At 55.4% G+C, this 12,299-nt stretch overlaps 2 protein-coding genes across 7 annotated transcripts in view; one reads left to right on the forward strand and one right to left on the reverse strand.

The window, feature by feature from the left end:
- LOC310713087 (testis-specific serine/threonine-protein kinase 5-like) lies at positions 1-9,366 on the reverse strand. Its single transcript, XM_083516827.1, has 8 exons — positions 8,889-9,366; positions 7,650-7,757; positions 5,931-6,133; positions 4,987-5,042; positions 3,551-3,683; positions 3,082-3,197; positions 1,568-1,750; positions 1-803 (listed from the first exon to the last, which is right to left on the reverse strand). Exons 1-8 carry the CDS (start codon positions 9,090-9,092, stop codon positions 325-327), a joined length of 1,482 nt encoding a protein of 493 aa, XP_083372953.1. The 5' UTR covers positions 9,093-9,366; the 3' UTR covers positions 1-324.
- A 32-nt stretch (positions 9,367-9,398) lies between these two features.
- Positions 9,399-12,299, forward strand: part of MROH1 (maestro heat like repeat family member 1) — a 52,324-nt gene continuing 49,423 nt past the window's right edge. For 3 of the 6 annotated variants that reach the window (XM_083516487.1, XM_083516489.1, XM_083516496.1), the window contains exon 1: positions 9,465-9,600. The gene's annotated coding sequence lies outside the window, so the exon portion shown is untranslated. Of the gene's footprint in view, positions 9,601-12,299 lie in introns of all 6 variants that reach the window. The other 3 variants (XM_083516490.1, XM_083516494.1, XM_083516499.1) reach the window with 3 other exon arrangements.

The following is a 12,299-nucleotide window of genomic DNA, read 5'->3' on the forward strand; positions in this document are numbered from 1 at the left end:
CAGGATACACTGATGTATATAGAGAAAACAGCAGGCAGCAGACGCGCAGTCGGTCGAGCAAGGAGCGCCCGGGCTCCGCGGCGGCGGCGCCTCCTCAGTCCCAGGTCGGCTGCCGGTCGGTGCCGCGCGGGCACACACGAGCAGGCAGCAGCGCGGAGGGACTCTGAATAATCTTTAATAGTGCTCACTGCATCCGGTCCTTGGGCGCTGTGTCCCCCGCCCAGGGCGCGGCCGAGGGGAGGCACCGGCTCCACCGGACGGGCGCACGGACGGGCGGGCGGCTGCAGCTTGCGCGGGGACTTGCGCGGCGGCGGCGGCGGCGGCTCACGGGCAGGGCGTCATGCTGTACAGGGAGTGCACTTGCTTGGAGAGGCTGGCCGAGCCGCCTGCGCCGCTGCTGCCGCCACCCGCGCCCAGCGCCGCCGCCCGCGCCGGCACCTTGTCGGCCAGCCGCTTGCTGCTCACGTAGGCGCTGGTGGAGAAGCCGGAGCCGGGCTTTCGGAAGTTGGGCAGGTGGTGGAAGGGCTGCAGGCTGCTGAGCAGGCTGGGCCGGTAGAGCGAGAGGCGCGGCGGGCGCTCCGTCTTGCGCGGCGACGGCAGCTGGAGGATGCAGTTGGCCGCGCCGGCCGCCCCGTCGGGGCTGCTCTTCTTCTCCGCCGCCACCTTGGCCGCCCGCGCCGGGAAGGCGCCCGTGGCCGAAGCTGCGCGCGGCGTGGGACGTACCTGGCCCTCCTTGGCGCCCTCCGACGCCTTGGCCGAGCTCTCCAGGTCCGGCAGCTGCGACGTGGCGCCCAGGGGCTCCGCTGCAAAAGGGGAGCCGGTTAGTGGAGGGACGGGGGCTGCATCGCCCTTTCTGCCCGACCAGGTGGGCACTTTCCAGCCCACAACACATGGGGCTGGCCAGGGGCTCTGCAAGGACTCCTGCTTCTGGGAGGAGACCAGCTGCAGGCAAAGGGGGGTCGGGGCCCGTGGCCCCAGGCACACATTTCTGAGGGGGCATATCAGGCACAACACTTGGCCGCCCGGGTGCCAGCAACCCACGCTACGACACTGGCTCAGAAGGAGCCTTCCCAAGTCACCCTAATAACTTTGAGCCTTGTCATCTCCCCACTCCCCCCCCCCACTTGCAGCCCCGGGGTATTTCTTTTCCCTGTCAGCCTCAGCCCAGCCTAAGGGGCAGGACGGCAGGAGAACCTCTGTTATGCCCCAGGGCTAGGAAGAACCTGCCACTGTTCCTTCAGCTGCTGCTCTCTGGCCAGGCTGCCACCCAAGGGGTCTGGTCTTCCTGGAGTTGGCTGCCTCCAGGGGGCAGAGCTGCTGGCCCAGAAACGGTGCCCAGGGCAGGGCAGCTCTGTACACACACAGAGGCCTGGTCTGTTGTACCTTCCTGAGCAGGGTTCCCTGTTACCCAAAGAGGCAGAGGCTGGGCTGCGCTTCCAGGGTGGCTCCCTGCTCCCCTGGGAGATGGTGGGTGGGTCTGTCCTGCCTGTCCTTATCTGCGCGTCCCTCAGGGCAGGGGGTGGGTGTGTTGCTCTCAGGAGGGCAGCTGGGGGTCCTGCCCGCTTACCTTGTGCCGCTTGGGACTTCTCTGGGCTTAGGTTGCACTCCGGGTGGACCCCCATGGAGCTCATCACTCGGTGGAAGATGGCCGACGTGGCAGGCAGCATCCATCGGTGCGTGGCCACTTGCTGCAGGCCCAGGCGGGCAGCTGGCTTCAGCTGGAGCAAACCCTCAATCAGGTTCTGACATTCTGCAGCAGGGAGAAGAGCTGGTGAGACCCACAGCCGCAGCCGCCACCCACTGGGGGCTCTAATGAAAAGGGGGGTGTTTGTAGCAGTGGGCTCTTCATCCTAGGGTTGTGCCAGCTGCACGAAGCAACTGGTGGGGCTTCTGGGGGAGGAGGGCGGAGGGCTCAGGGAGTGAGCAGCGCCTGGGCCAGGAGATCTGCCTCCATTTCCCTTGCGGAGTCTCAAGTGCTGCTGGCTGGCTGGCTTGCAGCCCTGCATCTTGTCCTTGTGCCCTCTGGCACGGGGTAAGGGGTTGTGGCTGCACCCCTTCACTGGCATCCTGCAGTGGGGTTCATTTTGCCTCTGGGACACCCTGCCAGGCTTCAGGGCTCGGCCTGCCACGTAGCTCTGGGCAGGGGGGCTGGCACAGGGCACGGAACTAATCACATGCCCACAGTGCAGGCAGCTGTAGAGCCTCGTGATCAGATGCCTCCATTGGAAATGCTGTCAAGGAACCACTGATGCCAGCAAGCCTGATGCGTGTGGCCAGGCTCCCAGCCCTGGGATGCAATGTGAAGGACCATGTGACTTTGGCCAGAGTCTAGAGCAGGGCCAGGCCAGAAGCACTGGGTGAACTTGAGACACCAGAGCAGGGGTCCACAAACTTTTTCAGCAGGGGGCCGCTCCACCGTCCCTCAGACCTTGTGGGGGGCCGGACTATTTTTTTGGGGGGGGGGAATGAACAAATTCCTATGCCCCACAAATAACCCTGAGATGCATTTTAAATAAAAGGACACATTCTACTCATGTAAAAACACGCAGACCGTCCGCGGGCCAGATTTGGAAGGCGATTGGGCCAGATCCGGCCCCCAGGCCTTAGTTTGCCTACCCCTGCACAAGAGGAAGGAGGAGCAAAGCCCTGGGGCCACAGCCTTGGGCACTGCCTGCTTTGACGTGACTCTAGCTCCAGCAAGAATGTGCTTTGAGGTGACGGTGCCAGTGGGAAGGGGCTGCTCCAGGCCAATGGGTCTGCGGCGGCTGCATCCTCTTCCCTGGCAATGGCTGAGGGTGGCTCCAGGGGTGCCGCTGTTCCTCCTGACCACCGGCAGGGAATTCTGCAAGTGCGGCACAGGAGATTCTGCAAAGTACCTGGAGATTGCAGAACGGCTTCGGGGCTCTAGAGTTGTAAGGAAGGGCAACTCTAATGGCATTTAAAAAATGTCCTAGTGGTTTTCCAGAAGGCCCGCCCGTCTCCCCCTCTTCTTGGGTCCTGGGGTGGCAGATGTGGGCCCAGCTGAGCCTCCCCCCTCCCCCTGGGCCCCTGCAGCCGAGCCGCGTGTTGCTACGCCCTTACCTGGTGAGATGGGCTGTCGGAAAGCCAGTCCCTGCTTGATCACGTGGATCATCTTGTGTGGCTGGCGCTCCTTGAAGGGGAGCTTCCCTGTCACCATGGCGTAGAGGATCACCCCACTGCGGGAAGGAGGAGTTCAGAGAGGGGTCACCACCAGCCCAAGCGCCGGCTGGCCCAGGGCAAGGGGCTTCCTCTCTGGGCCAGAGCATCCATTGTAGGTCTTGCCTGCCAGGCCAAAGTGGTCTATCTAGCCCAGTACAGTCTCCCCTGGCTGCCTCAAGGGCTCTCCAGGGCTCCTTGCAGGATATTTCCAGACCTACCTTCTACCTGCAGAGCAGAGGCTCTTTAACCAACGAGACACGCAGCCCTTTAAGCCCTGGCTTGTTGCCTGTGCCTGCCCAGGCCCCATACCTGGCATGACCCTGGTGCCCCCCCACATGCTCCTGCAGTTCTGCCCCCAAATTGTACTCACAGGCTCCATAGGTCAGCCAGCTCCCCATTGTACTTCTTGCTCATGAGGATTTCAGGGGCAGTGTAGGCCACGGAGCCACAAAAGGTGTTCATTAGGGAATTCTTCAGGGAATAGCGATTGGCAAACCCAAAATCTGCAGTGGGGGCAGAGAAGAAGACCAGCTCTCCACCTGGCAGCTGAGAAGAGCCTTTGCCAGCCTCGGGCTCTCCGGGCATTTTGGACTCCCAACACCTGGAAGGCACCAGCTGGGTGGGGGCTCCCTCCTCTCTGTCCTTCCGCCAGCAGGTGAAAACTTCATTGTTCCATCCGGCTTTGGGGAATGGACTGCTTTTAATCAAAGAGCTGGTGTTGGGCTGTTTTCATTGTAGTTAGTGACATGTTTTAAACCGGTTTTATGTATGAATACAGTGGTACCTTGGGTTATAGACGCTTCAGGTTACAGACGCTTCAGGTTACAGACTCCACTAACCCAGAAATATTACCTCGGGTTAAGAACTTTGCTTCAGGATGAGAACAGAAATCGCGCATCAGCGGCACGGTGGCAGCGAGAGGCCCCATTAGCTAAAGTGGTGCTTCAGATTAAGAACAGTTTCAGGTTAAGAACGGGCCTCTGGAACGAATTAAGTTCTTAACCTGAGGTACTACTGTATACTTTTAATTTTGTCAATGGCTTATTGTTTATTTATTATTGGTTTTTCCAGGTTTTCTTGTTTTTATCTGTAAGCTGTCAAGGAAAAAGGCAGGAAACAGACAGACAGACAGACAGACCAATAAACAAACAAGAAAGCAAATTAATGGCTGTTTTAGGGGCTGTGTCCCTCAGCGGCTTCATCCATGCCCAAGTTTCCCAGCTGGTCATTCTTGCCTTTGGGAATTGGGTGGGGCAGTGGGAGCAACGAAAGGGAGGCTCGGCCACAGCTGATAAAAGGCAGAGAAGCTCCCACTAGGAAGATCCTGCTTCTGGGACTGATGTTTCCGCAGCCTCTGCCAATAAGGACCAATAAATCCTTCCATTTTAATTCACTTGAGGCGACTGGAGGATGCAGCTTTGCCAAGCAGATTTTACCTGCCCAATTTCCCTTGAGAGAGAGACAGAAACGCTTTGGGGTCATAAATTCTCTATAGACATCTCACAACGGAATTAGTGTGTCCCAGCTGAATTTCTGAAAACATTAGAATTGGGGTGGGTCGGCGGGCAGCGAGCCCTCATATCGCGGTGCTGAAAGGAGGGAAATGGCTGTTTTATGTAGAAGGCGGAGCCTAATTTGATGTCCTAAAAACATGCTCTTATTTCGCTAAGTGAATGCCGTGAGGTCCTCTGGCCGTGGCTCCCTTATCTGGGCTGTTGTATTTTGAACCCAGTGCTCACTTGACATAAACAAATGATGTTGGCTGATGGGAGGCCGCTCTCTCTGTCCCCATGGAAGGAAACTCACCAGTCAGCTTGATGAAGCCACGTTCATCCAGCAAAATGTTCTCACATTTCAAGTCTCTGAGGGAACAAAAAGGAGCTTGAATGGGCTACAGATCTTCGCTCTCTCTACTTACCCAGGTGCGCCATGAGAGCATGAAGATGTGCAGATGAAGAACGAGAATGCACACTGAAGTTTGCAGACTCATTAGTAAGCACTAGGAGGAGCCTGGAAACAGACCTGCTGCAAAGAATCACACCCATCTGCAGGTTTCCCTTCTTTATTTTCAACTGCTGTTTGGGGCTTTTGCAACAGTCTGGTTCTGCTGGAGCCCTGTGGCAGAAGGCGAAGCAGCACATCAGCCAGAGGGGACCAGAGATGCTTGAGGAAGCGCCCATGCCCAGGGCTCAGGCCTGCGCACAAGATCGCTCTGAAACATCCAGCAGACATTGCCTGCCTGCCTTGCAATCTTCTGCCACAGGCAGAAAAACTAAAAGAGAATAACACAAAATGATAGAGCCCTTCTCGGGCAACGAGCTGTGTTGGCGTGGCTGTCTGGGGTCTGTTTCGCCCAGAGTCCTCCTGGCCCTTCAGTGCTGTCAGAATGAAGGCCAACTTGAAAACACTCGAATGAGTCGTATCCTGGAAAGTGTGGAGAACTGCAGTGCCCTTTTGGGTTATTAAACAATCTGTGTATCAGTCCAAAACTGGTGAGTATGAAGGTAGAACTAGGAAGTCGAATTCAAAGCGTAATTTGTGAAAACAAACTCTTAGCCTAAAAAAACATTTCCCACCGCGGCCCAGAAAGACAACAAGGCAGCCCTTTTCTCTGGACCCCTGGCTGCTGCCTTCCTCTTCCTGAGAGGGAGTCTGGGTGCGACCCTGGAGGTCTTCCAGGTCCCAGAAGCGGCTCTTCCCTGCCCCCGCCTCCCAGCTGTTCCCCTCCCCCCCCCAGCCATTTCTGTCACCTGTGGACGATGCCGACATTGTGGCAGTGTGCCACGGCACTGACAATCTGCCGGAAAAGCCTTCGTGCCTCCTCTTCCTCCAGCCCAGGAAGCTCCCTCCTGTCCGACGTGGCGTTGATGTGCTCCAGGAGGTCTCCCCGGGAGGCCAGTTCCAGGACCAGGTAGGTGCGCTTACTGTTCCGGTACATCTCGTAGAGCTGGATCTGCAGGGGAGCGGCCCACCCTCGTCACAAGGGGACCCAGGTGGACTGCCCAAGAGGATGGGGGACCCAAAAGAGTCTGGCATCCACTGAGCTAAGCAGTTCCACAAGCGCAAGGACTTTTCCCTGTGCAAAGGAGCTTCGCCTTCCTTTCCTCTGCCCGCCTGTGCCCCAGAACTTTGGGGAAAGAACCCAGACCTGTGTCAGGTCAGGAGAGGAGCAAAAGTTCTGCTGAACAGACAAAAGTGCTTATGCCAGGAGGGAAGGAAGAAGTACCAACAAAAGAAGAACGGCAGATGAAACTGATGGACTATACAGAGATGGTGAAACTGACGGGGAAGATCCAAAACCAGGAAGATCAAGTATTTTTAAAAGACGAGTACATTTTTAACTTATTTAGAAGATCACTGTAAACAGTTAAAATTGTTGATAGGGATGTAATGAGACTTGTAATGTGATTTTTTAATGAAAATTATAGATACTTAATAAATAAAGGTAAATGGACCCCCGACCATTAGGTCCAGTCATGGCCGACTCTGGGGTTGCAGCGCTCATCTCGCTTTATTGGCCGAGGGAGCCGGCGTACAGCTTCTGGGTCATGTGGCCAGCATGACTAAGCCGCTTCTGGTGAACCAGAGCAGCACACGGAAACACCGTTTACCATCCTGCCGGAGCGGTACCTATTTATCTACTTGCACTTTGACGTGCTTTCGAACTGCTAGGTTGGCAGGAATTTAATAGATGGATAAGGGTAAAAGATGCAGCAAAGCTGATCTTGAACATGGAACCCAGGGAGGGAGGGAGGTTTGAAGGTTCAAAAGAACCTTGTATTTTAATGTTTCAAACGGTTAAGCTAAAACGTATAAATTAGTGAAAAAACCAATACAAAATTATTATTTTTTAAAAGTGCCTATGCTAGTGGAACTGTTTGGATACTCCCATTATCCTTTAGAACTGCAGCACACTTGACTGCCTGAGTGCAAGGCATGCAATGCAAGATGTGCCACATGAATGACACAAATGGCAGCCCCTGTGGTCTTGGGTGTTGTGGCAAAGAGCAGCCACGCAGGTGACAGCCCCTCTAATGCGCATGCGCAGACTCTGGGATGCTCAAAGGGAGCTTGGCGTGAGGGCTGCTCTGCACCAACCAGTCTCCTCTGCGCATCATCCGGGTGGGGAGCAAAATCCAAAGCCTTGTGTTGAGTTTTGGGGGTCAAATTTGTGAGAATATCCTCCCAGTTTCTACTGCATAAGAAGTCAGCTGCAGGGAGTTCCCTCACTAGTTAAGGCTGCAGTTCTATAAATGTCCCTGGGAAATAAAGGCTTTCTGTCTTGGGGCCCTTGGCTTTGAAGGGCCAGCTCCTCTTTTCTCTGGGTCTGCAAAGCCTGTGTCTGAATTACAGGTTGTCCTTCACACCTGACATTGGGGGGGGGGGGTTTGAGGTCAGCAGGTGGAACTCATGAAACTTCCTGTCCAAAGCACCAATGGCCCAGCGCAGGCCCCCCCCCACTGACTCACCACATTAAGATGCTTGTAGGTAACATTGAGGGAGTAGATTTCTCTTGGGAGGAACTTTTTGGTATATTCTACAGGTGCTTCTGCCGTTGAGATGATCTTTATAGCAACCTGGGAGAAGAGAAAGCAGAGTTTGAAGGTGGAGCTCAAGGAAGTGCGTGTGAGTTGAGCCATTCTGCCTTCGCCTGCAAGGGCAACTTCCTGGTGGGAGCCGCTTCCTGCGTCAACCCAACACAATGGAAGCCCACCGGGGTCTGTGGGCAGGTGAGGATCTGCTGTACAAGGCCATCTCTAGGAAGCAGGTCTGTTCCAAACTTCTTAATCCAGGAAGCAGGTCTTCCTGGCTGGACTCCATTCACAACACTCCATTCTCCCTGTGGGGAAATCTCCCTACGGGTGAGCAACCCTCACAGGCTGGCCTGGCATTCGCTGCACCAAGAAGGCAGGCAGGCAGCAAAGCATCCAGACGCCCGCCCTTGCCTTCAGTCTGGGGTGTGGAGGTGTTTGTATGGGGGAAAGGGGAGAATGTTGCCACAAAGCACAGAGACCCAACACACAATGAGAAGCTGCATACACAACAATTTGGTCAAGTCAGGGCAAAGGAAGGAAGGAAAGAAGATAGGCTGGGGAAAAGGTGACAGTTTCCAGGTATCTTTTGAATTAATCGCTTGCTTGTGGGCTGCCCAAGGGCATGGACTTGTCCCAGGGTCAGCAACCACAATTAACATCCTTGGGCAGCGGCGGGTGCCCAGAATCCTGCCAGAGCTGACCCATGGTGCCGCTCCTGGGGATCCCTTTTGGACCCAGAAGTCCAATTGGTTCTGGATGGGCCGGAGCTAGCATTCCACAGTATCTAGGTTCTACCTTCACTGCAGGAGGCAGTTATTGTGCCTCTGAATGCCAGTCGCTGGAGAGCACAAGCCCGGTGTGTGTTGCTGCTGTGCTCAGAAACGGCTTGTGGGCGTCCCATAACGGTCACCTCGGTTGGCCCCTGTGAGAAGAGGGTGGTGGGCTGGACGGTGGGCTTGGCCGGACCCAGCAGGCCAATGCTTGCTGTAGGAACTGCGGCAAGCAGAGTGGGCAGTTCCACAACAGAGCCTGAAGGAGGCTTCTTGGGAGGAACGGGAGCCAGCCAAGCCGTGGCGAGTCTTCTGCTGGGCAAGACTCTTTCCTGGTGCCCCCACCCACTGGCACTCCCCACCTCCCTCCCTCCCTCCCAGCCCCCCCTGCTCCTGTGCCCACCATGGAGTGCCGCTTGCTCCTGAGGTCTGAGGCCAGCTTGTAGTTCTGCATCATTTTCTCTTGGGTGGCATAACCCAGGTAGACTTTGGAGAAGGCTCCCGAGCCTATCTTCTTGGAAGAGAGGAGGTAGCCATTTTCCTTGCTTTCCCGAACCTGTTCCAGGAACGTCCTCCTGTCCGCCTCGCGCTTAGAGAAGCTCTTCATGGCCCACGGCTCTCTCTCTCGGGAGGGCGGCAAGGAGGACCCTCTCTTGCGACAGGCCAAGGGGCAGGGGCTGCACCCAGGCGGGCAGGAAACTCCAGAGGAACCAGAGTCCAGACAAACACATCAGCTCTACAAGGCAGGGAAAGCACCCCAGTGGCGGCCTCTCTCTCGCTCTTAGCACGGCCCCCTGCGCATCTTTTGAGTGGTCTGGCTGCCACTGGCCGAGCAGAGGGAAGGGCAAGACCAGAGAGTCCTTGTTGCTATTCAGATGCAGAAGTTTCCACAGTGACGGGGGCGGAACAAGCATTCCAGAGGCAGAGTTCTAGAACCGAGGCGTAACAAGCAGTTTTAGAACCTGCGGCCTCGGGGAGGGGGGCAGGCGCTGCCCTGCGTCACTCCCACCGGGGTCCCCACAGGCAGCAGCCGCAAAGGGCACAGGCAGCGGCGAGCCCATCACTGCTTCACAACACGCAGGGCTGCTTCTCAGGTGGGCAATCGCAGAAGCCAGGTGAGTTGTGGGTCGTTTGTTTGAGTTATTGTTATTGCCTAGAAAGGACAGTTGGCAGTGAGTGGCCCAGTGAGCCTGGCGACTGACGGAGGATTTGAACTCGGGTCTCCCGGTTCCTGTGGCCACAGTTCAGTGACAGAGGGCCTGCTTGGCATGTGGAAGGTCTCCGTCTTGGTTCCTGGCATTTCTAGGGAGGCCTGGTAAAGAATCCTGCCTGAAACAACGGAGAGCAGTTGCCGGTCAGTGTAGGCAATACTGGCGTCAATGAACCAAGGGCCTGAGACAGCTCCCTATATTCTCAGTCCCGCTCTCACACCACCCTGGAGCAGGGCCTGGAGCAGCGAGCAAAACTGACGCATTCACAGCAGGTGCCAAGCCTCCCCAGCTTCTGTGACTTTGGCAGCCAAAACATGTCCCTATCCAGTCGCAGCCTTGTGCTATGACAGAATATAGATCACCCCTGAAGCGAGGAGCCGTGAGGATCCGTGGAATCATTTCCAAGCCGCTCCAGCAGGTGGCACAGAGGTCCTTCCCGGCCTCTTCTCTGGGAGCGCTCCTGGGCAGAGGCTGGTCCTCAGCAATCTTGCAGCACTGGATATATTTCTCCTCCTTCCTCTCTTGCTCCTGCAGCTGTGAGGGAGGCAGGACAGCCAAACCCTCCCTGGAGGAACGAAAACTGGGGGCCAAGAAGGAAGGCAAGACTCCTCTTGCTGTGGGCGAGTTAGCAATAGATCTGAGGTCCCGATCTAATAGCTCTGATTGGGTCCTACCTTCCCTTGGCAAGGTAAGCCCCCCACTCTCTTCTCTGGGGCTGGAAGATGCCTCTCGACAGAAACTTGGCTCATGGAGAGAACAGACTCTGAACATGGCTCAAGGACAGCAACCGGCACTTACTAAGTGGCAGATTCAGTGGGCATCCCAGTAGAACCTGTGTGCTGATGCCATCTCCTCCTGGAAGCTGGTGCCATCAGCTGAAGCTCCCTCTTGCTTAGAGGTTGGTGAAAAACAGTCGCACGCTTTTGGTTCAGGCAGAAATCCCAAGTAAGAACCAGTGTTTGATCTTTGTGTCAGATAGCAACCCCGGTCAGCACCGAGGATCCAGTGACAAGATGGATCAAATATATTGGAGAGATCCCTGCTGGGATCTGACCTGCCAGTGCTTGCTGAATGTGGGGTTGGGGGCTGGGAAAGGGCAGGCTCAGAATACGGACACCACGAGAAGAAAAGTGGTCCACGGATCACAGTAATTCACGTGGCCTGCAGCATGTCTGCTTTAAACCTTCAAATGGATTTTCAATTCTATTTTATTGCTTCTTTTTAAACTTATACAGTCTCTTACTGTATTACAAGCTGGATTTTGCCTGTGGGTTTTCTGGGGCAGCTGGTTGCCCACTGCAGCGAACAGGAGGCTGAACCCAGTGAGCCTTGAGTCTGATTGAAGAGGGCTCTTGGGAACAGAGGAAGCTGCTCTGTAACCAGTCAGACCTTGCTGGGTCTGTGATCCAGCTCAGTAAGGTAAAGGGACCCCTGACCATTAGGTCCAGTTGCGGATGACTCTGGGGTTGCGGCGCTCATCTCGCTTTATTGGCCGAGGGAGCTGGCATACAGCTTCCGGGTCATGTGGCCAGCAGGACTAAGCTGCTTCTGGCAAACCAGAGCAGCACACGGAAACGCCATTTACCTTCCCGCTGGAGTGGTACCTATTTATCTACCTGCACTTTGACGTGCTTTCGAACTGCTAGGTTGGCAGGAGCTGGGACTGAGCAACGGGAGCTCACCCCGTCACGGGGATTCGAACCGCCGACCTTCTGATCAGCAAGTCCTAGGCTCTGTGGTTTAACCCACAGCGCCACCCGCGTCCCTGATCCAGCTCAGTATTATATTCTATACTGACTTGCAGCAATGGCTCTCCAGCATTTCTGGTCCAGGGGAGATGCCATTGAGGGCCAAACGTGGGGCTGCCTGCACTCCCTGAACTGCAACTGTCTTCTTAGCTTTTATTTATTGAAAGTGTGGATGGCAGGGAGTGAATGTGGGACCTTCTGCATCCAAGACAAATCCTCTGCCACCGAGCGCCAACCCTATTCTTCTTAGACCATCTTCTTATTTGTTAAACAGCGCAGGGGAAGTTCACCTCTTTGCCACCTTCAAGTGTAACAGCAGTTGAACGTAACAGCAGTTGATACTTAGCATGCTTCCTAAGTAACTTCTCTGGCGTGTGGGGATGAGGAAGGGAGCCTTTCTGAAGTGGCTATGTGGAGGAATCAAAGCATTCATTCGTTCATTAATTTTCCTTTGCAAAAAAGGAAAAAGCCGGAGGATTTGTGGGGGGAGGCTGAAATGTATTTCCTAGCGATGTGTGCAATGTGGTTCTTCCAGAACGGCAGAATGACTTTATTTTATGGTCGGACTGAATGGTAGGATGACGGTGTATAGTTTTAACTTATTCCAGAGATGCTGAACGTACTGTTCTGGGTTCTGAACTGTACCCAAGACTGGAGCTCACTGGATTTTGCAAGCATGTGCTGAATCATGAGAGAGTAAAATGTTCAGAAATATGGCCAGAGGAGCTGTTACTCCCTACTGTGGCACTAAGGCAAGGGTTTTAGTTTCACGGCTCCTTTGCCAGGCAAAAAGTTTGTGCATCAGCCCAGGGATGTTGTCCTTTTTGTGAGAATTCCCATCTTTACGTGGGCTGC

The sequence above is a fragment of the Podarcis liolepis genome (genome assembly GCF_965112155.1).
Source record: "Podarcis liolepis genome assembly, chromosome: 8".
Classification (NCBI taxonomy): domain Eukaryota; kingdom Metazoa; phylum Chordata; class Lepidosauria; order Squamata; family Lacertidae; genus Podarcis; species Podarcis liolepis.